The sequence below is a fragment of the Scyliorhinus torazame genome, chromosome 31 (genome assembly GCF_047496885.1).
Source record: "Scyliorhinus torazame isolate Kashiwa2021f chromosome 31, sScyTor2.1, whole genome shotgun sequence".
Classification (NCBI taxonomy): domain Eukaryota; kingdom Metazoa; phylum Chordata; class Chondrichthyes; order Carcharhiniformes; family Scyliorhinidae; genus Scyliorhinus; species Scyliorhinus torazame.
This window is the reverse complement of record NC_092737.1, coordinates 7,863,453-7,890,589: the sequence shown is the minus strand read 5'-3', so window position 1 is coordinate 7,890,589 and position 27,137 is coordinate 7,863,453. Positions and strand designations below refer to the sequence as shown.

The following is a 27,137-nucleotide window of genomic DNA, read 5'->3' as shown; positions in this document are numbered from 1 at the left end:
TGGCTGTGCCGGTGACCAGGCGGGGGGAGGGTCCTGGCTGTGCCCGTCAGCGGCAGGCGGGGCCGGCGCGCGGGGGCAGATGGGATTGAGGGAATTCCCCCAGCTCGGCAGAGGCGGGAGAAAAGCGGCAGGCTCCGGGCCGGAGCGGCTGCGGCGCAGGGGACTGGGCTCCAGGTACCTGCCGGGGGTGGGCGGCCTTAGGCTGGCTGCGGGCCAGGGGTTCGGCATGCCCGGCCCGAGGGGGCAGAGGAGCCGCGGGCCGGGGAGAGGAGCCGCGGGCCGGTGTGAGCAGCGCGGCCGGGGAGAGGAGCCGCGGGCCGGAGTGAGCAGCGCGGCCGGGGAGAGGAGCGGAGCCGCGGGCCGGAGTGAGCAGCGCGGCCGGGGAGAGGAGCCGCGGCCGGGGAGAGGAGCGGAGCCGCGGGCCGGTGTGAGCAGCGCGGCCGGGGAGAGGAGCCGCGGGCCGGAGTGAGCAGCGCGGCCGGGGAGAGGAGCGGAGCCGCGGGCCGGAGTGAGCAGCGCGGCCGGGGAGAGGAGCCGCGGCCGGGGAGAGGAGCGGAGCCGCGGGCCGGAGTGAGCAGCGCGGCCGGGATCAGGGGCCCTGAGGGCAGCACGCTGAGCCGGGCGAGTCCGCTGCTCCATCCGGGCGCCCTGTCCCAGCACGCGGGCCGAACGGACCGCACCATCCCCCGCGGGGGGGGCGCTGCTGGATTATTGACCATTCCTGCTCCTCCTCCCCGCCCGGACCCCGCCGGAGATTTCCACCAGAGCCTGGACATCACCAACTGTGCCGCTGTTTCACCCCCTCGCCATCCCGGCGGGGAAGTCCCCTCCCGAGGCGGCACGCTTTCTCCCCTCCCCCAGTGTTTTTGTTTGTGTCCCTGACGTCAGCTGGAGGGCAGCTTACGGGGAGTCGTCCTCGGAACGTTAGAACCGGAAGGGGCGGGGCTAAAGTCAATTCCATGCACCCCAATTGCACCCCCTCCTCCCATCACTGTCCCCATCAAACACTCCCAGGACAGGTACAGCACGGGGTTAGATACAGAGTAAAGCTCCCTCTACACTGCCCCATCAAACACTCCCAGGACAGGTACAGCACGGGGTTAGATACAGAGTAAAGCTCCCTCTACACTGTCCCCTTCAAACACTCCCAGGACAGGTACAGCACGGGGTTAGATACAGAGTAAAGCTCCCTCTACACTGTCCCCATCAAACACTCCCAGGACAGGTACAGCACGGGGTTAGATACAGAGTAAAGCTCCCTCTACACTGTCCCCATCAAACACTCCCAGGACAGGTACAGCACGGGGTTAGATACAGAGTAAAGCTCCCTCTACACTGTCCCATCAAACACTCCCAGGACAGGTACAGCACGGGGTTAGATACAGAGTAAAGCTCCCTCTACACTGTCCCCATCAAACACTCCCAGGACAGGTACAGCACGGGGTTAGATACAGAGTAAAGCTCCATCTACACTGTCCCATCAAACACTCCCAGGACAGGTACAGCACGGGGTTCGATACAGAGTAAAGCTCCCTCTACACTGTCCCCATCAAACACTCCCAGGACAGGTACAGCACGGGGTTAGATACAGAGTAAAGCTCCATCTACACTGTCCCCATCAAACACTCCCAGGACAGGTACAGCACGGGGTTAGATACAGAGTAAAGCTCCCTCTACACTGTCCCCACCAAACACTCCCAGGACAGGTACAGCACGGGGTTAGATACAGAGTAAAGCTCCCTCTACACTGTCCCCATCAAACACTCCCAGGACAGGTACAGTACGGGGTTAGATACAGAGTAAAGCTCCCTCTACACTGTCCCCACCAAACACTCCCAGGACAGGTACAGCACAGGGTTAGATACAGAGTAAAGCTCCCTCTACACTGTCCCCATCAAACACTCCCAGGACAGGTACAGCACGGGGTTAGATACAGAGTAAAACTCCCTCTACACTGTCCCCATCAAACACTCCCAGGACAGGTACAGTACGGGGTTAGATACAGAGTAAAGCTCCCTCTACACTGTCCCCACCAAACACTCCCAGGACAGGTACAGCACGGGGTTAGATACAGAGTAAAGCTCCCTCTACACTGTCCCCATCAAACACTCCCAGGACAGGTACAGCACGGGGTTAGATACAGAGTAAAGCTCCCTCTACACTGTCCCCATCAAACACTCCCAGGACAGGTACAGCACGGGGTTAGATACAGAGTAAAGCTCCCTCTACACTGTCCCCATCAAACACTCCCAGGACAGGTACAGTACGGGGTTAGATACAGAGTAAAGCTCCCTCTACACTGTCCCCACCAAACACTCCCAGGACAGGTACAGCACGGGGTTAGATACAGAGTAAAGCTCCCTCTACACTGTCCCCATCAAACACTCCCAGGACAGGTACAGCACGGGGTTAGATACAGAGTAAAGCTCCCTCTACACTGTCCCCATCAAACACTCCCAGGACAGGTACAGCACGGGGTTAGATACAGAGTAAAGCTCCCTCTACACTGTCCCCATCAAACACTCCCAGGACAGGTACAGCACGGTGTTAGATACAGAGTAAAGCTCCCTCTACACTGTCCCCACCAAACACTCCCAGGACAGGTACAGCACGGGGTTAGATACAGAGTAAAGCTCCCTCTACACTGTCCCCATCAAACACTCCCAGGACAGGTACAGCACGGGGTTAGATACAGAGTAAAGCTCCCTCTACACTGTCCCCATCAAACACTCCCAGGACAGGTACAGCACGGGGTTAGATACAGAGTAAAGCTCCCTCTACACTGTCCCCATCAAACACTCCCAGGACAGGTACAGCATGGGGTTAGATACAGAATAAGGCTCCCTCGACACTGTCCCCATCAAACACTCCCAGGACAGGTACAGCACGGGGTTAGATACAGAGTAAAGCTCCCTCTACACTGTCCCCATCAAACACTCCCAGGACAGGTACAGCATGGGGTTAGATACAGAATAAGGCTCCCTCGACACTGTCCCCATCAAACACTCCCGGGACAGGTACAGCACGGGGTTAGATACAGAGTAAAGCTCCCTCTACACTGTCCCCATCAAACACTCCCAGGACAGGTACAGCACGGGGTTAGATACAGAGTAAAGCTCCCTCGACACTGTCCCCATCAAACACTCCCAGGACAGGTACAGCACGGGGTTAGATACAGAGTAAAGCTCCCTCTACACTGTCCCCATCAAACACTCCCAGGACAGGTACAGCACGGGGTTAGATACAGAGTAAAGCTCCCTCTACACTGTCCCCATCAAACACTCCCAGGACAGGTACAGTACGGGGTTAGATACAGAGTAAAGCTCCCTGTACACTGTCCCCATCAAACACTCCCAGGACAGGTACAACACGGGGTTAGATACAGAGTAAAGCTCCCTCTACACTGTCCCCATCAAACACTCCCAGGACAGGTACAGCACGGGGTTAGATACAGAGTAAAGCTCCCTCTACACTGTCCCCATCAAACACTCCCAGGACAGGTACAGCACGGGGTTAGATACAGAGTAAAGCGAGCACTCGTCGATGCGGAGTCAAGCCGTACATCTCGGCAGCTCCCGCTATAACGGACTTTTGGGTTCCGGAGGAGCCCCAATGGAAATTCTTTGACCAAATCCCGTGTGGGGAGGTGAAGTAAGGTCCCCCTTCCGTCGTATGGAGGGGATTTGCAGTGGAGCGGCGGAAAAAGAGGCTTTGGAGCAGCGGCAGAAACGACTGGGGAAAAACAGGAGGGCGGAGATCGAGCAGCATGGGGGCCGGACCAGCAGGAGTTTCTCAGGCGCTGCGTGGAGGTGCTGGCGCCATTGCTGCTGGCGATCGAGGGACTGAAGGTGACCCAGAAGGCCCTGGCGGTAGAGCTCCGAGAGGTGAAGGACAAAACTAACGAGGACGAGATCTTGGGCCTGGCGGTGAAGATCGAGGCGGTGCACAAGAGGTGGGCCGAGAGCCTCAAGGTCCTGGAGAACAGGTCGAGGAGGAAGAATCTCCGGATTCTGGGTCTCCCCGAAGGAGTGGAGGGGGCTGATGCCGGGGCGTATGTGCGCACGATGCTCCATTCGCTGATGGGTGTGGAGGCCTCTCCGAGCCCCCTGGAGCTAGAAGGGGCTCCCCGGGTCCTGGCGAGGAGACCCAAGGCTGGCGAGCCGCCAAGGGCGATAGTGGCGAGGTTCCATCGCTTCGCGGACAGAGAGAGTGTCCTGAGATAGGCCAAGAAGGAGCGGAGCAGTAGATGGGAGAATGCGGTGATCCGAGTCTACCAGGACTGGAGCGCGGAGGTGGCAAAGAGGAGAGCGGGTTTCAACCGGGCCAAGGCGGTGCTGCATAAAAAAAGGGTGAGATTCGGAATGCTGCAGCCAGCGCGACTGTGGGTCACTTATCAGGACCGACATCGCTATTTCGAAACGCCAGAAGAGGCTTGGACCTTTATCCAAATGGAAAAATTGGACTCGAACTGAGGGACTGTGGTTGTGGGGGAGATGTTGACTGTATATACAGGGTTGTAAATACGGGTAAAGAATACTCCATGGGTGGGATGATGGATGGGGATGTGGGTAGAGTTCTGGTTAAAATTTCCTTTTTTTCTTTTCTGTAGACGAGATGATGATGATGGGGAATGTGGGCGTCGGTGCTGGAGGGAGGTGAGACTCGGGGATGAGGGAACTGGGATAATGGCCGCAACAGGAGCTGCGCCACAGGGGGCGGGGCTGGTTCAGGAAAGCGCGGGCTTTTTCCCGTGCAAAAAAGGTGGGGGGTGGGTGGAGGAAGGTGAGGAGGAGAGACTCCCACACGGGGGAGATCAACGGGAAGCCGGGGTCAGCAGGAGTCAGCTGACTTACGGAAGTATTATTGGGGGAGCAAAAGAGCTAGATGCGGATCTAGCGGGGGGGGGACAATAGGGTTGCTGCTGCATTGGCCGAGGGGGAACTGAAAATGGTAGAGGTGGCCGGGGCGGGGGTTCCCCGTCTGGGGGACTGGAGGGTGCGGGAGACGCGGGCACGGGACTGGCCTAAGATAGGAGATGGCTAGTCGGGAGGGGGGCGGGGGGTATTCCCCCCCCCCCAATCCAGCTGATCACATGGAATGTGAGAGGCCTAAATGGGCCGGTTAAGAGGGCCCGAGTGTTCGCAGCACTTAAAGGGACCGAAGGCAGACGTGGTCATGTTTCAGGAGACACATCTGAAGGTGGCAGGTCAGGTTAAGGAAGGATGGGTAGGACAGGTGTTCCATTCGGGGCTGGATGCGAAGAACAGAGGGTGGCAATACTGGTGGGGAAGCGGGTGTCGTTTGAGGCCAAGAACATAGTAGCGGACAATGGAGGCCGATACGTGATGGTGAGTGGTAGGTTGCAGGGGACGGGGGGTGGTATTGGTAAATGTATACGCCCCGAATTGGGACGATGCTGGATTCATGAAACGGATGTTGGGGCGTATTCCGGACTTGGAGGTAGGAATCTTGATAATGCGGGGGGGGGGGGGATTTCAACACGGTGTTGGACCCAGCACTGGATCGCTCCAGATCTAGGACTGGAAAGAGGCCGGCTGCGACCAAGGTGCTCAGGGGGTTTATGGATCAGATGGGGGGAGTAGATCTGTGGAGATTTGCCAAGCCTTTGGCCAGATAATTTTTTTTGTCTCCCATGTACATAAGGCCTACTCCCGGATAGATTTTTTTGTTCTGGGCAGGGCATTGATCCCGAAAGTGCAGGGAACGGAGTATTCGGCCATAGCCATTTCAGACCACGCCCCGCACTGGGTGGAACTACAGCTGGGGGAGGAGAGGGACCAACGCCCGCTGTGGCGGTTGGATGTGGGACTGCTGGCAGACGAGGGAGGGTGCGGGGGTGCATCGAAAGGTATCTGGAGGCCAACGACTACAGGGAGGTGCAGGTGGGAGTAGTATGGGAGGCGCTGAAGGCGGTGGTCAGGGGAGAGTTAATCTCCATCAGGGCTCATGGGGAGAAGAGAGAGGGCAGGGAAAGGGAGAGGTTAGTGGGGGAGATTTTAAGAGTGGACAGGAGATATGCAGAGGTCCCTGATGAGGGACTACTCGGAGAGACGCCGTCTCCAGACGGAGTTCGACCTGTTGACCACAGGGAAGGCAGAGGCACAGTGGAGGAAGGCACAGGGGGCGACGTATGAGTGTGGGGAGAAGGCGAGCCGGATGCTGGCACATCAGCTCCGTAAGAGGATGACAGCGAGGGAAATGGGCGGAGTCAAAGATGGAAGGTGAACTACGGTGCGGTGAAAGTGAATGAGGCATTCAAGGCCTTCTACGAGGAGCTGTATAGGTCCCAGCCCCCAGGGGGAAAAGAGGGGATGCGACGATTCTTTGACCAACTGAGGTTCCCGAGGGGCAGGAGGTGGCTGCTTTGGGGGCACCAATTGGGGTGGAGGAGCTGGTTAAAGGACTGGGGAGCATGCAGGCAGGGAAGGCCCCGGGACCGGATGGGTTCCCGGTGGAGTTCTATAGGAAGTATGTAGACCTGTTAGCCCCGTTGCTGGTGAGGACTTTCAATGAGGTAAGGGAGGGGGGGACCCTGCCCCCGACAATGTCGGAGGCGACGATCTCTTTGATCCTGAAGCGGGATAAGGACCCACTGCAATGCGGGTCGTATAGACCGATCTCGCTCCTCACCGTAGGTGCTAAGTTGCTGGCAAAAGTGTTGGCTACGAGGATTGAGGACTGTGTCCTGGGGGTGATCCACGAGGACCAGACGGGATTTGTAAAGGGCAGGCAACTAAATGTGCGAAGGCTCCTAAACGTGTTAATGATGCCATCGGTGGAGGGAGAGGTGGAGATAGTGGCAGCTATGGACGCGGAGAAGGCCTTTGACCGAGTAGAGTGGGAGTACCTCTGGGAAGTGTTGGGGAGGGGTTTATCAGTTGGTTTGAGCTCCTATATAGAGCCCCGGTGGCGAGTGCGGTTATGAATCGGCGGAGGTCGGAGTATTTTCGGCTGTATCGAGGGATGAGGCAGGGGTGCCCCCTGTCCCCCCTGTTGTTTGCATTAGCAATTTAACCTTTGGCCATGGCATTAAGGGAGTCCAGGAAATGGAGGGGGGTGGTTCGAGGGGGAGAGGTGCATCGAGTGTCGCTGTAGGCAGACGACCTGTTGCTGTATGTGGCGGACCCAGTGGAGGGGATGGTGGAGGTCATGCAGATCCTAAGGGAGTTTGGGAATTTCTCGGGCTACAAGCTCAATGTGGGGAAGAGTGAGCTCTTTGTGGTGCATCCGGGGGATCAGGGAAGAGGGATAGACGACCTACTGTTGAGGGCGGCGGAAAGGAGCTTTCGATAATTGGGGATTCAGGTAGCTAGGAGCTGGGGGGCACTGCACAAACTTAATTTGATGCGGCTGGTGGAGCAGATGGAGGAGGACTTTAAAAGGTGGGACATGTTGCCACTCTCGCTGGCGGGCAGGGTACAGTCGATTAAAATGGTGCTCCTCCCGAGGTTTCTTTTTGTATTCCAGTGCCTTCCAATTGTGATCACCAAGGCCTTCTTTAAGAGGGTAGGCAGGAGCATTATGGGTTTTGTGTGGGCAAACAAGACCCCGAGGGTAAGGAGGGGGTTCTTGGAGCAGAGATAGAGGAGGGTTGGCGTTGCCAAATCTGGGTGGCTACTACTGGGCAGCCAACGTGGCGATGATCCGTAAGTGGGTGATGGAGGGAGAGGGGGTGGCATGGAAGAGGTTGGAGATGGCGTCCTGCAAAGGAACGAGCCTGGGTCGCTGGTGACGGCACCGCTGCCGCTTTCGCCGACAAGGTACACCACGAGCCCGGTGGTGGCGGCAACGCTAAAGATCTGGGGGCAGTGGAGACGGCACAGGGGTGCAATGGGAGCCTCGGTGTGGTCCCCGATCAGAGATAACCATCGGTTTGTCCCGGGGAGGATGGACGGTGGGTTTCAGAGCTGGCATTGGGCAGGGATTAGAAGAATGGGGGACCTGTTCATTGATGGGACGTTTGCAAGCTTAGGGGCGCTGGAGGAGAAGTTTGGACTACCCCCGGGAAACGCTTTCAGATACAGTCAAGTGAGGGTGTTTGTGAGGCGGCAGGTGAGGGAATTCCCGGCACAGGAGATTCAGGATAGGGTGATTTCGGATGTATGGGTCGGAGAGGGCAAGGTGTCGGCGATATACCAGGAGATGAAAGAAGAGAGGGAGGCTTTGGTAGAGGAGCTGGGGGAGGAGATTGAGGAGGGGCTATGGGCTGATGCCCTAAGTAGAGTTAATTCCTCTTCCTTGTGTGCCAGGCTTAGCCTGATACAGTTTAAGGTGGTTCACAGAGCGCATATGATGGGGGCGAGGTTGAGTAGGTTCTTTGGGGTAGAGGACAGATGTGGAAGGTGCTCAGGAAGCCCGGCGAACCATGTCCATATGTTTTGATCGTGCCCGGCACTGGATGGGTTCTGGAGGGGAGTTGCGAGAACAGTATCTAAGGTGGTGAAAGTCCAGGTCAAGCCAAGCTGGGGGTTGGCATTATTTGGAGTAGTGGACGAACCGGGAGTGCAGGAGGCGAAAGAGGCCAGAATTCTGGCCTTTGCGTCCCTGGTAGCCCGGCGAAGGATCTTGTTAGTGTGGAAAGATGTGAAGCCCCCCAGTGTGGAAGCCTGGATAAATGACATGGCCGGGTTTATCAAGTTGGAGAGGATAAAGTTTGCCCTGAGGGGGCCTGCACAGGGGTTCTACAGGCGGTGGCAACCGTTCCTAGACTATCTCGCAGAGCGTTAGAGGAAGTTCGGTCGACAGCAGCAGCAACCCAGGGGGAGAAGGGGGGGACATCTCTCTTTTGGGGGGGGGGGGGGGGGGGGGAGAAGGGTTCTTTTTCTGGGGTGCATCTGAGCAAGAAAATACATGAATGATCCGTTAAACTGACATGTACGGGAGGAATCCAATGTACAAAGTTCTGTATCATATTGATTTGTCATGTTTATGTCTTGCTGTGCGAGTTTTCTTTTTGTGACGCGGGGGGGGGGGGGGGATTGTTTGTATGGTTGAAAATTTTGTTTAAAAATTCTTAATAAACATTTTTTTTTTTAAAAAGAAAGATAGAGTAAAGCTCCCTCTACACTGTCCCCATCAAACACTCCCACTACAGGTACAGCACAGTGTTAGATACAGAGTAAAGCTCCCTCTACACTGTCCCCATCAAACACCCCCAGGACAGGTACAGCACGGGGTTCGATACAGAGTAAAGCTCCCTCTACACTGTCCCCAGGACAGGGTGTCGCAGTGGTCAGTACTGCTGTCTCACGGTGTCGACAGGGTTGGATATGGATTATTGATGCTCTTTACCTTTGTTTCTGCCTCTCCAGTGTCAGAGAAAGCTGTACCCTGGGCGCCAGTCCCCGCCATCAGTCGCAATGTCGGAGAGTCAAGAAGAGGGACCCCTGAGCCAGGAGACGTTTCGAGCGCTTTGGAGCCAGTGAGTCTCATTGCTGTCGGAATGAAATTGTCATTGCCCCGCCAGCTCACCTCCGCTGATATTTATGTGGCCCTGTGCGCGGGTAGACACTGCCACCTGATCCAAAGTACCCATTCTTCCTTTGTTTGGGAGTCCCCCTGGATTTGGCTTTTCGACTACAGCGTGCATCGCGGCCGAGGAGACTTGTGGCTGTACATCTGTCGGTGGGCAGGCTCAGCAGAGGGCACTGAGGTCAGTTGGTGCCCCTTCCACTGTCTTGCCGCAGACCTGCCAACCCGGTTTGTGTGTGTGTGTGTGTGTGGCTCAGTACGGCAGCTGAGCGCCTGCGAACGGACTTTAGTCAGCTGCTGTGTGAATCAACCCGTGACTGTGTTTGCTTCTGTCCGCAGGCTCGAGTTTCGTAGCACTGCCGTGGAGCTGGAAAATGACCCTTCAATGTGGGTGAGTGAAGCAGAACGTGTGAGGGGTGGGGGGGCACGGGGGGGGGGGGGGGGGGGTGTGGAACTCCTGCCCTGGGAGCGAGTGATGTACCATCAATAACGACAGAGAATCTGAGTTGACAGTGAAACTGCGGCTTTAATTAGCTTAAAGATACCTGCTGGCAGCCAGCCCCAGACTGAAGGCAGGGCCGGAGGTTGTCCACCTTTATACCTGAGCCCGAGGGGAGGGGCCAGCAGGGGCAAGCCCAGGCATGTTACAGACAGCAGGTACAGTACAGTGGTTTACCACATTGAGGACCTGGGAGTTTCTGACCTCACTGCACCAGGGTCGGGGCTGGGGTAACGGAGGGAGAACCTTCTGGAAGCGTCCTGACCTGGTTCCACTCTTTCTTCTCTCCCCTCCCAAGTCGAACCTCGAGGATCTGGGCATCAACGCGCTGGAGGGGCTGAACGTGGCGAGCCGCAGCGATCCCCTGGAAGATGCTGAGATCCCGGACAGCCTCCTGCCTTGTGCCAGCTGCTCCCAGGTCGGCACGACACCAGGCCCTGGCAACACCTCTGTCTGCACAGTTCTGTCCACCAACGAGTATGCAGGCCCACACAACTTCCAGCTCCATTTCCAGCCATCCAGCACGGCCAAATCGGTGACCTGTACGGTGAGAATATCGACACACAAACAGCCTTTCTCATTAACCTTGTTCCCGTTCACAGTCGTTGCGATATTTCTCTTAATAATAATCGTTTATTGTCACGCGTAGGCTTCAGTGAAAAACCCCTAGTCGCCACATTCCGGGGCCTGTTCAGGGAGGCCGGTACGGGAATTGAACCCGCGCTGCTGGCCTTGTTCGGCATTGCAAGCCAGCTGTTTAGCCCACTGTGCTAAACCAGCCTATTCATTTCTTCACACGGTCTCTCCTTCATATCGAGTTACTACCCTGACTCATTGGGGAACACACTCTCCTCTCGAGGTCAGGGTTCAGGTTCCAATCCAGAGACCCGAGCTCGTAATCCACAATGTCACTCCCAGCGTCGGTGAGTCAGTACCGAGGGAGTGCCGCACTGTCAGAGGGTCAGTACTGAGGCAGTGCCGCACTGTCAGAGGGTCAGTACTGAGGCAGTGCCGCACTGTCAGAGGGTCAGTACTGAGGGAGTGTCGCACTGTCAGAGGGGTCAGTACTGAGGGAGTGCTGCACTGTCAGAGGGTCAGTACTGAGAGAGTGCCGCATTGTCAGAGGGTCAGTACTGAGGGAGTGCTGCACTGTCAGAGGGTCAGTACTGAGAGAGTGCCACACTGTCAGAGGGTCAGAACTGAGGGAGTGCCGCACTGTCAGAGGGTCAGTACTGAGGGAGTGCCGCACTGTCAGAGGGTCAGTACTGAGGGAGTGCTGCACTGTCAGAGGGTCAGTACTGGGGGAGTGCCGCACTGTCAGAGGGTCAGTACTGAGGGAGTGCCGCACTGTCAGAGGGTCAGAACTGAGGGAGTGCCACACTGTCACAGGGTCAGTACTGAGGGAGTGCCGCACTGTCAGAGGGTCAGTACTGAGGGAGTGCCGCACTGTCAGAGGGTCAGTACTGAGGGAGTGCCGCACTGTCAGAGGGTCAGAACTGAGGGAGTGCCGCACTGTCAGAGGGTCAGAACTGAGGGAGTGCCGCACTGTCAGAGGGTCAGTACTGAGGGAGGGCTGCACTGTCAGAGGGTCAGTACTGAGGGAGTGCCACACTGTCAGAGGGTCAGAACTGAGGGAGTGCCGCACTGTCAGAGGGTCAGTACTGAGGGAGTGCCGCACTGTCAGAGGGTCAGAACTGAGGGAGTGCCGCACTGTCAGAGGGTCAGTACTGAGGGAGTGCCGCACTGTCAGAGGGTCAGTACTGAGGGAGTGCCGCACTGTCAGAGGGTCAGAACTGAGGGAGTGCCGCACTGTCAGAGGGTCAGAACTGAGGGAGTGCCGCACTGTCAGAGGGTCAGTACTGAGGGAGTGCCGCACTGTCAGAGGGTCAGTACTGAGGGAGTGCCGCACTGTCAGAGGGTCAGAACTGAGGGAGTGCCGCACTGTCAGAGGGTCAGAACTGAGGGAGTGCCGCACTGTCAGAGGGTCAGTACTGAGGGAGTGCTGCACTGTCAGAGGGTCAGTACTGAGGGAGTGCTGCACTGTCAGAGGGTCAGTACTGAGGGAGTGCCGCACTGTCAGAGGGTCAGTACTGAGGGAGTGCCGCACTGTCAGAGGGTCAGTACTGAGGGAGTGCCGCACTGTCAGAGGGTCAGTACTGAGGGAGGGCCGCACTGTCAGAGGGTCAGTACTGGGGGAGTGCCGCACTGTCAGAGGGTCAGTACTGAGGGAGGGCTGCACTGTCAGAGGGTCAGAACTGAGGGAGTGCCGCACTGTCAGAGGGTCAGTACTAAGGGAGTGCCGCACTGTCAGAGGGTCAGTACTGGGGGAGGGCTGCACTGTCAGAGGGTCAGTACTGAGGGAGTGCCGCACTGTCAGAGGGTCAGTACTGAGGGAGTGCCGCACTGTCAGAGGGTCAGTACTGAGGGAGTGCCGCACTGTCAGAGGGTCAGTACTGAGGGAGTGCTGCACTGTCAGAGGGTCAGTACTGAGGGAGTGCTGCACTGTCAGACGGTCAGTACTGGGGGAGTGCTGCACTGTCAGACGGTCAGTACTGGGGGAGTGCCGCACTGTCAGAGGGTCAGTACTAAGGGAGTGCCGCACTGTCAGAGGGTCGGTACTGAGGGAGTGCCGCACTGTTAGAGGGTCAGTACTGAGGGAGTGCCGCATTGTCAGAGGGTCAGTACTGAAGGAGTGCCGCACTGTCAGAGGGTCAGTACTGAGGGAGTGCCGCACTGTTAGAGGGTCAGTACTGAGGGAGTGCCGCATTGTCAGAGGGTCAGTACTGAAGGAGTGCCGCACTGTCAGAGGGTCAGTACTGAGGGAGTGCCGCACTGTCAGAGGGTCAGTACTGAGGGAGTGCCGCTCTGTCAGTGGGTCAGTACTGAGGGAGTGCTGCACTGTCAGAGGGTCAGTACTGAGGGAGTGCCGCACTGTCAGAGGGTCAGTACTGAGGGAGTGCCACACTGTCAGAGGGTCAGTACTGAGGGAGTGCCGCACTGTCAGAGGGTCAGTACTGAGGGAGTACCGCACTGTCAGAGGGTCAGTACTGAGGGAGTGCCGCACTGTCAGAGGGTCAGTACTGAGGGAGTACCGCACTGTCAGAGGGTCAGTACTGAGGGAGTGCCGCACTGTCAGAGGGTCAGTGCTGAGGGAGTGCCGCACTGTCAGAGGGTCAGTACTGAGGGAGTACCGCACTGTCAGAGGGTCAGTACTGAGGGAGTGCCGCACTGTCAGAGGGTCAGTACTGAGGGAGTGCTGCACTTGTCGGTGTCACTTTAACTCCCTTCTAACCGATTGAAATGTCTGTAACAGCGACACCAGTTAATGTTCGGCACTCGAATGGTTAATGACGCCGGTTCGAATTCCCAGGTTGGTCTGGTGGGTGATCAGACTCTGGCACCACCATCGATGTATCAAATCCAGTTGTAATTTGGGGTTTACCTTCCCAGACGTGGCCCTCCGCCGAATCGGGGTCCTCGCTCTTCCGTGCGGCCGGTCCCTGTCGCTGTTGTCCCCTTGCATCTTGTGTTTTCCTCAGTGAGGGAAGGGAGGAGAGCTGAAACCGTTTGCAGGAACTGGGAGGGACATGACCAGGCATGTTTCGTCTGTCGTTCCAACTCCTCCCCGTCCTAACCTTATCATCGAACCCTGTTAACAAGTCCAGAGTGTGTGTGTGGTGTGTGCAAAGAGCTGGGTTTCCTCTCTGTCTCTCGACGATGCCGTTCTCCCACCGCGTACTCCTGCCGTTTCCCATCGGGACGTGCCCCGGGCCAGCGGCGGGCACGTGGGTGTTGGTGCCGCGTGGCAGCGCTGGCGGGAGTGGAGCTCACCGGGAGACCGGCGCCCCCGGCAGATGTCGGAACGAGGTCAGTGGAGTTTGTTACTGGGGTGTGGCTGGGTCTATCAACCCTGTCGCCAGCAGCCCTGTCCCACCTCGCTCAGGTCTGCGTTTCACTCGTGAAGGCGCTGACTCCTGCAGTCGAATATCTCGTCTCCAGTCTAAACAGAGAGCTGTCTTTGTATAGCACCTTTCTTCACCCTCGGACAGTTCAGCGAAGTACGATGAAGTGTAGTTAGTTTGGAATGTGGGAAAGGCGATTTGTGCAGAGCAGGATCCCACAGACGGTGAGTGACCCGATCATCCATTTTTTGTGGTTTGATTGAGTAATAAATATTGACCAGGAAATGGGGGAAGAACGACACAGATCCTGGAGTGGCTGTGGAGTCTTTAACATCGCACAAGTAAATTGGTCGGGTCTCAGTTTAATGTTTCAGCTGACAGTGCGGCACTCCCTCAGTACTGACCCTCTGACAGTGCGGCACTCCCTCCGTACTGACCCTCTGACAGTGCGGCGCTCCCTCAGTACTGACCCTCTGACAGTGCGGCACTCCCTCAGCACTGCCCTCTGACAGTGCGGCACTCCCTCAGTACCGACCCTCTGACAGTGCGGCATTCCCTCAGTACCGACCCTCTGACAGTGCGGCACTCCCTCAGTACTGACCCTCTGACAGTGCGGCACTCCCTCAGTACTGACCCTCTGACAGTGCGGCACTCCCTCAGTACTGACCCTCTGACAGTGCGGCACTCCCTCAGTACTGACCCTCTGACAATGCGGCACTCCCTCAGTACCGACCCTCTGACAGTGCGGCACTCCCTCAGTACCGACCCTCTGACAGTGCGGCGCTCCCTCAGTACTGACCCACTGACAGTGCGGCACTCCCTCAGTACTGACCCTCTGACAGTGCGGCACTCCCTCAGTACTGACCCTCTGACAGTGGCACTCCCTCAGTACTGACCCTCTGACAGTGCGGCACTCCCTCAGTACTGACCCTCTGACAGTGCGGCACTCCCTCAGTACTGACCCTCTGACAGTGCGGCACTCCCTCAGTACTGACTCTCTGACAGTGCGGCGCTCCCTCAGTACTGACCCTCTGACAGTGCAGCGCTCCCTCAGTACTGACCCTCTGACAGTGCGGCGCTCCCTCAGTACTGACCCTCTGACAGTGCGGCACTCCCTCAGTACTGACCCACTGACAGTGCGGCACTCCCTCAGTACTGACCCTCTGACAGTGCGGCACTCCCTCAGTACTGACCCTCTGACAGTGCAGCACTCCCTCAGTACTGACCCTCTGACAGTGCGGCACTCCCTCAGTACTGACCCTCTGACAGTGCGGCACTCCCTCAGTTACCGGACGGGCGCTCTCGGTAAATGAATGGAGTTGGGTTCAACGTCCCATCTCTCTCTTTCCATCTTCCTCTCCACCTCACACTCGCTCACTCTCTCTCTCTCTCTCTCTCTGCAGTTCTCTGCGAGCTTGAACAAGCTGTTTTGCCAGTTGGCCAAGACGTGCCCCGTCCAGGTCAGAGTGTCACCGCTGCCCCCTGCTGGCGCCCTGCTGCGCGCCACCCGCCGTCTACAAGAAGCCGGAGCACGTGGCAGAGGTGGTGAAGAGGTGCCCACACCATGAACGTAGCTCGGAGAATGACGGTGAGAGATGGGATTCCGGGTTCTGTCGCCTGCGGGCCCCGGGTGGCATTCCGGGTTCTGTCACCTGCGGGCCCCGGGTGGGATTCCGGGTTCTGTCGCCTGCGGGCCCCGGGTGGGATTCCGGGTTCTGTCGCCTGCGGGCCCCGGGTGGGATTCCGGGTTGTGTCGCCTGCGGGCCCAGTGTGAGGGTTCCACTGCGGGGGACGGTGTTGGGGGTAGAATTGCGGGTGGCTGTGGCAGCTGCTAGCTCTCCCTCCGATCACACATGCCCTCAAACGCAGGTTGCATCCATCCAGCCGTCCTCTCTGTGGAGCCGCTGATGAGCCTCTCTGGCGCGATATGCTTTGGCGACCAGCTTCTTCCCTTTTGAAAGACGATTCGTTCTCGCTCTGTGAGCGTCGCTCCCCATGTCCATTACCCATCCTTACTCGCCCTCGAGAAGGGGCTGGTGACCATGTGACTGAACATCTCGCTCGGTTCCCCCCCGCCCCCCCCGGGTGGGATTTGAATTATTGTTTCTGGAGGTTAAGCCCCCCCACCCTCCGCTGCCGGAGGTCGGTTCAATCGAGGCGCGATTGTGCGGGGTTAGAGCGGCACTATGTCACGATGCTCGTTTGGAGAGCGGGCGCAGACTCGATAGGCTGAATGGCCTCATTCCCGAGATAGCTTGTGGGATTTTGCGATTGAGTAACGATTGTGTGAATCTTCTTTCCACCCCACCGAAAACCCTTCAGGACACGCCCCTCCGAGTCACCTGATCCGGGTGGAGGCCAATAGCCGGGCGCGTTACACCGAGGACGGGAACACCAGGAGGCAGAGTGTGGTCGTGCCTTACGAGTTGCCGCAGGTGAGAGGGGGGGAGGCGGTACAGAACGTCCTGCGGAGCGCCTACCCTCGCGGACTGGCCCCCACACCCAATCCAGCCCAATTCACCCCTGGGAAGCGCTGTCCGGATATCGGGCTCACGAATATCAGGTTCATGGGTCCGTGACCCCCGGCCGACCAGCCGTGTCCGATGTTTGGGGGGGGGGGGGGGTGGAGTACGGGGTCGGGGTGGTCCCTGGGTAGAGGCGGCCAGTTCAGACCCGTCACCGACGCTGGGAGAGGGGGAGAGTTTGCCTGAGCGATCCCAGCTTTGTCCATGTCGGGATTGTTCAAAGCAGGGAGCGAGGGGAGGGGGCTGGGTGACTGTGGGGGGGGGGGGTCTGGGTGACTGGGGGAGAGGAGGGGTCTGGGTGACTGTGGGAGGGAGGGGAGGGCGCTGGGTGACTGTGGGGGAGGGGGTCTGCGTGACTGTGTGGGGGAGGTGGGGGATCTGGGTGACTGTGGGAGGGAGGGGAGGGGGCTGGGTGACTGTGGGGGGGGTCTGCGTGACTGTGTGGGGGAGGGGGGGTCTGGGTGACTGTGGGGGGGGGTCTGGGTGACGAGGGGAGGGGGGAGATCTGGGTGACTGTGTGGGGGAGGGGAGGGGGTCTGGGTGACTGGGGGGGGACTGGGTGACTGGGGGAGGGGAGGGAGGGGATCTGGGTGACTGTGGGGGAGGGGGGGATCTGGGTGACTGGGGGAGGGGAGGGGTCTGGGTGACTGCGGGAGGGGAGGGGTCTGGGTGACTGGGGGGAGGGAAGGGGTCTGGGTGACTGCGGGAGGGGAGGAGCCTGAGTGACTGTTGAGGAGGGGTCTGGGGTGACAGTCTGGGGTGAGAGGAGGGGTCTGGGGGAGGGGGTGACTGGGGGAGGGGTCTGGGTGACTGGGGGAGGGGAGGGGGCCGGGTGACTGGGGGGGGGGAAAGAGGGGGAGTCTGGGTGACTGTGGGGGAGGGGAGGGGCCTTGGTGACTGTTGGGGAGGGGAGGGGTCTTGGTGACTGTTGGGGAGGGGAGTGGTCTTGGTGACTGTTGGGGAGGGGTCTGGGTGACTGGGGGAGGGGGATCTGGGTGACTGGGGAGGGTGGGGGACTGGGGGAGGGTGGTGGTCTGGGTGACTGGGGGAGGGGTCTGGGTGACTGGGGGAGAGGAGGGGTCTGGGTGACTGGGGGAGAGGAGGGGTCTGGGTTACTCTGGGGGAGGGCAGGGGTCTGGGTTACTCTGGGGGAGGGCAGGGGTCTGGGTTACTCTGGGGGAGGGGAGGGGTCTGGGTGACTGGGGGAGAGGAGAGGTCTGGGTGACTGGGGGGAGGGGAGGGGTCTGTGTGGAGGAGAGGGGGGATCTGGGTGACTATGGGGGAGGGGTCTGGGTGACTGGGGGAGAGGAGGGGTCTGGGTGACTGGGGAGGGGAGGGGATCTGGGTGACTGGGGAGAGGTCTGGGGGTGGGGAGGGATTTGGGTGACTGGGGAGGGGTCTGGGTGACTGGGGGGGAGGGGAGGGGTCTGGGTGACTGGGGGAGAGGAGGGGTCTGGGTGACTGGGGAGGGGAGGGGATCTGGGTGACTGGGGAGAGGTCTGGTTGTGGGGAGGGATTTGGGTGACTGGGGAGGGGTCTGGGTGACTGGGGGGGAGGGGAGGGGTCTGGGTGACTGGGGGAGAGGAGGGGTCTGGGTGACTGGGGTGGGGAGGGGTCTGTGTGGAGGAGAGGCGGGGTCTGGGTGACTGGGGTGGGGAGGGGTCTGTGTGGAGGAGAGGCGGGGATCTGGGTGACTATGGGGGAGGGGTCTGGGTGACTGGGGGAGAGGAGGGGTCTGGGTGACTGGGGAGGGGAGGGGATCTGGGTGACTGGGGAGGTCTGGGGGTGGGGAGGGATTTGGGTGACTGGGGAGGGGTCTGGGTGACTGGGGGGAGGGGAGGGGTCTGGGTGACTGGGGAGAGGTCTGGGGGTGGGGAGGGATTTGGGTGACTGGGGAGGGGTCTGGGTGACTGGGGGGGAGGGGAGGGGGATCTGGGTGACTGGGGAGAGGTCTGGGGGTGGGGAGGGATTTGGGTGACTGGGGAGGGGTCTGGGTGACTGGGGGGAGGGGAGGGGTCTGGGTGACTGGGGGGAGGGGAGGGGTCTGGGTGACTGGGGGGAGGGGAGGGGTCTGGGTGACTGGGGGGAGGGGGGAGGGGAGGGGTCTGGGTGTCTGTGGGGGAGGATTGGGGGTGTCTCTGAATGGGGGGGGATTGGCAGGCGTGTGTGACTCTGGAATATCTCCCCCCTCGCAGGTGGGATCGGACTACACCACCGTGCTCTACAACTTCATGTGTAACAGCAGCTGCATGGGAGGAATGAACAGACGACCAATCCTCTCGATCCTCACCCTGGAGACCTCCGAGTGAGTTCCACGTGTGCATCTGCGACCGGCTCTGGGGACCGGCTTGTGCTCTGGGGACCGGCTCTGCGACCGGCTCTGGGGACCGGCTCTGGGGACCGGCTCTGGGGACCGGCTCTGCGACCGGCTCTGGGGACCGGCTCTGGGGACCGGCTCTGGGGACCGGCTCTGGGGACCGGCTCTGGGGACCGGCTCTGGGGACCGGCTCTGGGGACCGGCTCTGGGGACCGGCTCTGGGGACCGGCTCTGGGGACCGGCTCTGGGGACCGGCTCTGGGGACCGGCTCTGCGACTGGCTCTGCGACCGGCTCTGGGGACCGGCTCTGGGGACCGGCTCTGCGACCGGCTCTGGGGATCGGCTCTGCGACCGGCTCTGGGGACCGGCTCTGCGACTGGCTCTGGGGACCGGCTCTGGGGACCGGCTCTGGGGACCGGCTCTGGGGACCGGCTCTGGGGACCGGCTCTGGGGACCGGCTCTGGGGACCGGCTCTGCGACTGGCTCTGCGACCGGCTCTGGGGACCGGCTCTGCGACCGGCTCTGGGGACCGGCTCTGGGGACCGGCTTGTCGTGCTCTGGGGACCGGCTCTGGGGACCGGCTCTGCGACTGGCTCTGGGGACCGGCTCTGCGACCGGCTCTGGGGACCGGCTCTGGGGACCGGCTCTGGGGACCGGCTCTGGGGACCGGCTCTGGGGACCGGCTCTGGGGACCGGCTCTGGGGACCGGCTCTGGGGACCGGCTCTGGGGACCGGCTCTGGGGACCGGCTCTGGGGACCGGCTCTGGGGACCGGCTTGTGCTCTGGGGACCGGCTCTGGGGACCGGCTTGTGCTCTGGGGACCGGCTCTGGGGACCGGCTCTGGGGACCGGCTCTGCGACTGGCTCTGCGACTGGCTCTGGGGACCGGCTCTGCGACTGGCTCTGGGGACCGGCTCTGGGGACCGGCTTGTCGCGCTCTGGGGACCGGCTTGTCGTGCTCTGGGGACCGGCTCTGCGACCGGCTCTGGGGACCGGCTTGTCGTGCTCTGGGGACCGGCTTGTCGCGCTCTGGGGACCGGCTCTGGGGACCGGCTTGTCGCGCTCTGGGGACCGGCTTGTCGCGCTCTGGGGACCGGCTTGTCGCGCTCTGGGGACCGGCTTGTCGCGCTCTGGGGACCGGCTTGTCGCGCTCTGGGGACCGGCTTGTCGCGCTCTGGGGACCGGCTTGTCGCGCTCTGGGGACCGGCTTGTCGCGCTCTGGGGACCGGCTTGTCGCGCTCTGGGGACCGGCTTGTCGCGCTCTGGGGACCGGCTTGTCGCGCTCTGGGGACCGGCTTGTCGCGCTCTGGGGACCGGCTTGTCGCGCTCTGGGGACCGGCTTGTCGCGCTCTGGGGACCGGCTTGTCGCGCTCTGGGGACCGGCTTGTCGCGCTCTGGGGACCGGCTTGTCGCGCTCTGGGGACCGGCTTGTCGCGCTCTGGGGACCGGCTTGTCGCGCTCTGGGGACCGGCTTGTCGCGCTCTGGGGACCGGCTTGTCGCGCTCTGGGGACCGGCTTGTCGCGCTCTGGGGACCGGCTTGTCGCGCTCTGGGGACCGGCTTGTCGCGCTCTGGGGACCGGCTTGTCGCGCTCTGGGGACCGGCTTGTCGCGCTCTGGGGACCGGCTTGTCGCGCTCTGGGGACCGGCTTGTCGCGCTCTGGGGACCGGCTCTGGGGACCGGCTTGTCGCGCTCTGGGGACCGGCTCTGGGGACCGGCTTGTCGTGCTCTGGGGACCGGCTCTGGGGACCGGCTCTGGGGACCGGCTCTGGGGACCGGCTCTGGGGACCGGCTCTGGCGACCGGCTCTGGGGACCGGCTCTGGGGACCGGCTTGTAGTGCTCTGGGGACCGGCTTGTCGCGCTCTGGGGACCGGCTCCGGGGACCGGCTTGTCGCGCTCTGGGGACCGGCTCTGCGACCGGCTCTGGGGACCGGCTTGTCGCGCTCTGGGGACCGGCTTGTCGCGCTCTGGGGACCGGCTTGTCGCGCTCTGGGGACCGGCTTGTCGCGCTCTGGGGACCGGCTTGTCGCGCTCTGGGGACCGGCTCTGGGGACCGGCTCTGGGGACCGGCTTGTCGCGCTCTGGGGACCGGCTTGTCGCGCTCTGGGGACCGGCTTGTCGCGCTCTGGGGACCGGCTTGTCGCGCTCTGGGGACCGGCTTGTCGCGCTCTGGGGACCGGCTTGTCGCGCTCTGGGGACCGGCTTGTCGCGCTCTGGGGACCGGCTTGTCGCGCTCTGGGGACCGGCTTGTCGCGCTCTGGGGACCGGCTTGTCGCGCTCTGGGGACCGGCTTGTCGCGCTCTGGGGACCGGCTTGTCGCGCTCTGGGGACCGGCTTGTCGCGCTCTGGGGACCGGCTTGTCGCGCTCTGGGGACCGGCTTGTCGCGCTCTGGGGACCGGCTTGTCGCGCTCTGGGGACCGGCTTGTCGCGCTCTGGGGACCGGCTTGTCGCGCTCTGGGGACCGGCTTGTCGCGCTCTGGGGACCGGCTTGTCGCGCTCTGGGGACCGGCTTGTCGCGCTCTGGGGACCGGCTTGTCGCGCTCTGGGGACCGGCTTGTCGCGCTCTGGGGACCGGCTTGTCGCGCTCTGGGGACCGGCTTGTCGCGCTCTGGGGACCGGCTTGTCGCGCTCTGGGGACCGGCTTGTCGCGCTCTGGGGACCGGCTTGTCGCGCTCTGGGGACCGGCTTGTCGCGCTCTGGGGACCGGCTTGTCGCGCTCTGGGGACCGGCTTGTCGCGCTCTGGGGACCGGCTTGTCGCGCTCTGGGGACCGGCTTGTCGCGCTCTGGGGACCGGCTTGTCGCGCTCTGGGGACCGGCTTGTCGCGCTCTGGGGACCGGCTTGTCGCGCTCTGGGGACCGGCTTGTCGCGCTCTGGGGACCTGGGTTCAAATCCCATCAGGGCAGATGGTGACATTTGAATTCGATTAAACTCTGGAATTAAAAGTCTTAACGATGACCATGAAACCATTGTCGATTGTCATAAAAACCCATCTGCTTCACTAATGTCCTTTAGGGAAAGAAATCTGCCGCCCTTACCCGGTCTGGCCTACACGTGACTCCAGACCCACAGCAATGGGGTTGACTCTTAAACTGCCCTCCGGGATGGGCAATAAATGTTGGCCCAGCGAGGCCCACATCCCGTGAATTAATTTTTTTTTTAATTCTCCCCGTGTCTGCGTGTGAGTCTCACCCCCACAACCCAAAGATATGCAGAGTAGGTGGATTGGCCACGCTAAATTGCCCCTTAATTGGAAATATTTTAATTTTAAAAAGGTCGGGGGGAGCGGCACACTGTCAGAGGGTCAGTACTGAGGGAGTGCCGCACTGTCAGAGGGTCAGTACTGAGGGAGTGCTGCACTGTCAGAGGGTCAGTACTGAGGGAGTGCTGCACTGTCAGAGGGTCAGTACTGAGGGAGTGCCGCACTGTCAGAGGGTCAGTACTGAGGGAGTGCCGCACTGTCAGAGGGTCAGTACTGAGGGAGTGCCGCCCTGTCAGAGGGTCAGTACTGAGGGAGTGCTGCACTGTCAGAGGGTCAGTACTGAGGGAGTGCTGCACTGTCAGAGGGTCAGTACTGAGGGAGAGCCGCACTGTCAGAGGGTCAGTACTGAGGGAGTGCCGCACTGTCAGAGGGTCAGTACTGAGGGAGCGCCGCACTGTCAGAGGGTCAGTACTGAGGGAGTGCTGCACTGTCAGAGGGTCAGTACTGAGGGAGTGCCGCACTGTCAGAGGGTCAGTACTGAGGGAGTGCCGCACTGTCAGAGGGTCAGTACTGAGGGAGTGCCGCACTGTCAGAGGGTCAGTACTGAGGGAGTGCCGCACTGTCAGAGGGTCAGTACTGAGGGAGTGCCGCACTGTCAGAGGGTCAGTACTGAGGGAGTGCCGCCCTGTCAGAGGGTCAGTACTGAGGGAGTGCTGCACTGTCAGAGGGTCAGTACTGAGGGAGTGCTGCACTGTCAGAGGGTCAGTACTGAGGGAGAGCCGCACTGTCAGAGGGTCAGTACTGAGGGAGTGCTGCACTGTCAGAGGGTCAGTACTGAGGGAGTGCCGCACTGTCAGAGGGTCAGTACTGAGGGAGTGCCGCACTGTCAGAGGGTCAGTACTGAGGGAGTGCCGCACTGTCAGAGGGTCAGTACTGAGGGAGTGCTGCACTGTCAGAGGGTCAGCCTGTACAGATGTTCTCGTGATGGCGTGATTCTGAATTTACCGACATTGTCTTGTCTCTATGCCCCGCAGTGGCCTCCTCCTCGGCCGCCGGTGTTTCGAGGTGCGAGTGTGCGCCTGCCCGGGCCGCGATCGGAAAAGCGAGGAGGAGAATCTGAAGAGGCAGCAGGAGGGCTCGGTGGGGGTATCGGGCGCCTCGAAGAGCAAACGCTGTGAGTAAAGCTCAGTGGGGGGGGGGTGGCTGCAGCCAGGGAGCACTCTAATCTCCGTCTACTCTCCATTCTCTCCCCCAGCGATCAGGGAGGTCTCCCAGCCTGCCAGCCCTCCGGAACGCAGGAAGAAAAAAGTGTCGCCCGATGATGAAATCTTCACCTTGCAGGTAAAAGCGGGTGGTGCAGTGGGGCGGAAGGGGTTAAGTTCCGCAGCCTGGTAGCCCGGGCGAAGTTTGGAGATCCTCGATTGCAGAAGATTAAAGGGGGGGGGGGGGGGGGGTCTAAACGAGGGGTTTTAGACTATTAAAGTGATTGGAACGCGAGAGAAAGAAACTCTTACCTTCCCACGGGACGGTCCCGTGCAATTGGAGACGGCGCAGCAGCAACCCACCCACCCAAGGCCCAAAACACTTCTCGAGTGAGGCAGCGCTGCACGAGCACCTCCTGCACGCGTCCCGATCTCTTAACGTGACCGGGTTCAGACACAGGGCAGCCACGATGCCGTTGAATGGCGGGCGGGGCCACAGGGACAACATGGCCTCCTCCTCGTCCCACGTACGCCCCCCTCCGTCCCCCTCCGCACCTGCGACAAAGCACCCAGCCAAACATTCCTTCAGCGGCCGAGGAGAATTCGGGTGCTCCGTGGCGAGGGGGGGGGGGACAACGCCCTCAGTTCCCTGGCTTTGGGTCAGAGGGGAATTGGGCAGGTTCTCGGTGGTGGGTGGGGGGGAATCTCCCGACGCGAGAGTTTTCTCTGGTCGCTCCAACCCCCTGGGCGCGCCTGACCTCGTGCGTGACCTCTGAACTCAGGCTGACCCCCCCCCCCCCCCCTCCTCCCTGCAGGTTCGCGGCCGTGAACGCTTCGAGCTGATGAGGAAGCTGAACGAGGCGCTGGAGATCAAGGACATGATCCCATCCGAGGTGGTGGAAGCCTACAAGCAGCAGCAGTAAGTTCCTGTTCGAGGGAGCGGGGTGGGGGGAGGGGGGTTCGTGGGGGGCGACGGCTCTTCCCAAGGGCACGGGCCGGGTTTTGGGAATGTCGGGGGATTTCACTGTACGGTGTCTTAACTGAGGGAGTGCCACACTGTCAGAGGGTCGGTACTGAGGGTGTGTCGCACTGTCAGAGGGTCAGTACTGAGGGAGTGCTGCACTATCAAGAGGGTCAGTACTGAGGGAGTGTCGTACTGTCAGAGGGTCAGTACTGAGGGAGTGCCGCACTGTCAGAGGGTCAGTACTGAGGGAGCGCCACACTGTCAGAGGGTCAGTACTGAGGGAGTGCCGCACTGTCAGAGGGTCAGTACTGAGGGAGCGCCGCACTGTCAGAGGGTCAGTACTGAGGGAGTGCCGCACTGTCAGGGGGTCAGTACTGAGGGAGCGCCGCACTGTCAGAGGGTCAGTACTGAGGGAGTGCTGCACTGTCAAGAGGGTCAGTACTGAGGGAGTGCCGCACTGTCAGAGGGTCAGTACTGAGGGAGTGCCGCACTGTCAGAGCGTCAGTACTGAGGGAGTGCCGCACTGTCAGAGGGTCAGTACTGAGGGAGTGCCGCACTGTCAGAGGGTCAGTACTGAGGGAGTGCCGCACTGTCAGAGGGTCAGTACTGAGGGAGTGCTGCACTGTCAAGAGGGTCAGTACTGAGGGAGTGCCGCACTGTCAGAGCGTCAGTACTGAGGGAGTGCTGCACTGTCAAGAGGGTCAGTACTGAGGGAGTGCCGCACTGTCAAGAGGGTCAGTACTGAGGGAGTGCCGCACTGTCAGAGGGTCAGTACTGAGGGAGTGCCGCACTGTCAGAGGGTCAGTACTGAGGGAGTGCCGCACTGTCAGAGGGTCAGTACTGAGGGAGTGCCGCACTGTCAGAGGGTCAGTACTGAGGGAGTGCCGCACTGTCAGAGGGTCAGTACTGAGGGAGTGCAGCACTGTCAGCGGGTCAGTACTGAGGGAGTGCCGCACTGTCAGAGGGTTTAAACAGACTCTCTCTTTACAGTCAGGTGAAGACGGCTGCGAAGAAGGAGAAGGTGATTACGGAGCTGAAGAGAGGGAAGAAGCTGCTGGTGAAATCTGAGAGAGACTCTGACTGACACCCGCCACTCCCGGCCCCTGTTTCCCCTGGAGCAGCTGAGGGGGTATTCACCCCCACTGTGCCAGTTTCAGCACACAACTGCCATGCTGTATTTGAAAAATATGCAAACTTATCTGTTTTTTAATACCGAGGGGTGTGGCAACCCTGGGCACAGTCGGTATATGTTAGTGCGTCATGTTACACGGCCCACCCCTCTTTCTCCCCCGCCCCTCCCCTGGCCAGCTGCCTTCTCGAGGGCAATTAGAAATGGGCAATTATTTTGTATTAATCAATAAAGGTAACTTGCCTGGAATTTATTCCTCTTGTGTCCCCGTCCGTCCCCCGCCCCAACCTCCCTCTGAAGGTGCGCATCTGGGCTGGTCCATGGTGGGGGCCGTTTGGACCATTTACAGCCCCCAACCCTGGCCATCTGCGTGCCCCCCCCCCCCCCCCCCCCCCAAGGTATCCAGGGCTGGGGGCAACCTGTCCCCTCTGTCACGCTGCTACATTAACCTACCTTTTGTGATAACGGTCTGGGATTGGACAGCAGGAGATTCCCCAGCGAACACTAACATGGACCTTTGATTTGGAGGATGTGGGGGGGGGGGGGTGCTGAGCCGATTAAAGTTGGGCATCCAGGGGAGCGGGTATTCGACTGCGGAGGGAAGCACCCGATCGCGGTCCCTGATTCTGACTCCTCGATTTGCAATCTCTGCCGAGCCCAGGGTGCTGCCGTGGTGGTGTGGGGAGTGGGGGGGGGGGAGTGGGCCCCGGTTTGGAATGTTTCTGTCCTATAAACCAACTCGGGTCTCACAGTTCCAAGTATCTCATTCTTTCTTCCTTTGCATCTGCCTTTTTATATTCAACAAATAAAAACAAATATTTTCATTCTGGCTGCAGTGTCTTTGTGATCAGAACATGGATTTCACCGACACATTCACAGGACCCCCACTCCCCGGGGACCCCTGTAAGTACTGACACACTCCCCTGGGACCCCCAGTAAATACTGACACTCCCCGGGACCCCCCTGTAAACACTGACACACTCCCCGGGGACTCCCTGTAAATACTGACACACTCCCCTGGGACCCCCTGTAAATACTGACACACTCCCCCTGGGACCCCCTGTAAATACTGACACACTCCCCGGGGCCCCCTGTAAATACTGACACACTCCCCTGGGACCCCCTATAAATACTGACACACTCCCCCTGGGACCCCCTGTAAATACTGACACACTCCCCGGGGCCCCCTGTAAATACTGACACACTCCCCGGAGACCCTCCTGCAGACTACGCCAAAAATGAAGGAATCTTTAATTTATAGGGATCTTAACCTGTCGAACTACACCAAGTTTGGGGGAAGCTTAGTTGATTAATCAAATCCTGCCGACTATGCCAAAATATAGGAAACTTTAATTTATGGGGATCTTAACCAGTCGAACTACACCAAGTTTGGGGGAAGCTTAGTTGATGAATCAAGTCCTGGCGCAATACGACAAGTTGTAAGATTTGTAATATTTGTAGACTTTGCCAAGTTTTTCGATTCCTTGTATTATTCGACTGTGTATAGTTGAAGGAATTTATATCATCTCTGCTATTCGGTTATCAGTAGCACTTTGCGAATACTGGAACTCAGCAGAAATTTGCAGTTGAAACTTCTCAGGTGCCAAAAAGAATTGTTTTATTTGTAGTTGCTTGATTACAATTTGAAAGTCATTTAAAAGGCAATTCGTAGACAATTCGAAGCTTTCAGAGAATTACAGACATTATCTTTCTTTGCTGAGGCAGACAGCTCGAAAGTAACTTTTAAAAGGTCAAAGTCTGGCAATGGAACATAAAGAGAGAGAGAAAGCTAATCTTCAGCTAAACTCAAACTCAAAGTCAAAAGTGGACTAACATCACTGACACAGACTGTTAGACTGACAGAACCCCCAAAGACAATAACCTAAAAACTAAAACTAAAATGGAG

At 59.8% G+C, this 27,137-nt stretch overlaps 1 protein-coding gene and 1 long non-coding RNA gene across 2 annotated transcripts; one reads left to right on the top strand and one right to left on the bottom strand.

Moving 5' to 3' along the window:
- Window positions 1-44: 44 nt before the first annotated feature.
- LOC140404646 (cellular tumor antigen p53-like) lies at window positions 45-26,055 on the top strand. The gene is given in 12 exon segments (XM_072493256.1): window positions 45-174; window positions 9,333-9,442; window positions 9,832-9,883; window positions 10,290-10,538; window positions 15,297-15,401; window positions 15,403-15,481; window positions 16,216-16,328; window positions 18,614-18,723; window positions 22,971-23,110; window positions 23,192-23,277; window positions 23,954-24,057; window positions 25,093-26,055. Coding segments are annotated over 11 exon segments (1,194 nt in total). The 5' UTR covers window positions 45-174; window positions 9,333-9,380; the 3' UTR covers window positions 25,187-26,055.
- On the bottom strand, window positions 9,999-13,657 carry LOC140404647 (uncharacterized). The gene is made up of 2 exons (XR_011938547.1): window positions 13,434-13,657; window positions 9,999-10,531 (listed from the first exon to the last, which is right to left on the bottom strand). It is a non-coding gene; the product is annotated as an uncharacterized lncRNA (long non-coding RNA).
- Window positions 26,056-27,137: the final 1,082 nt, after the last annotated feature.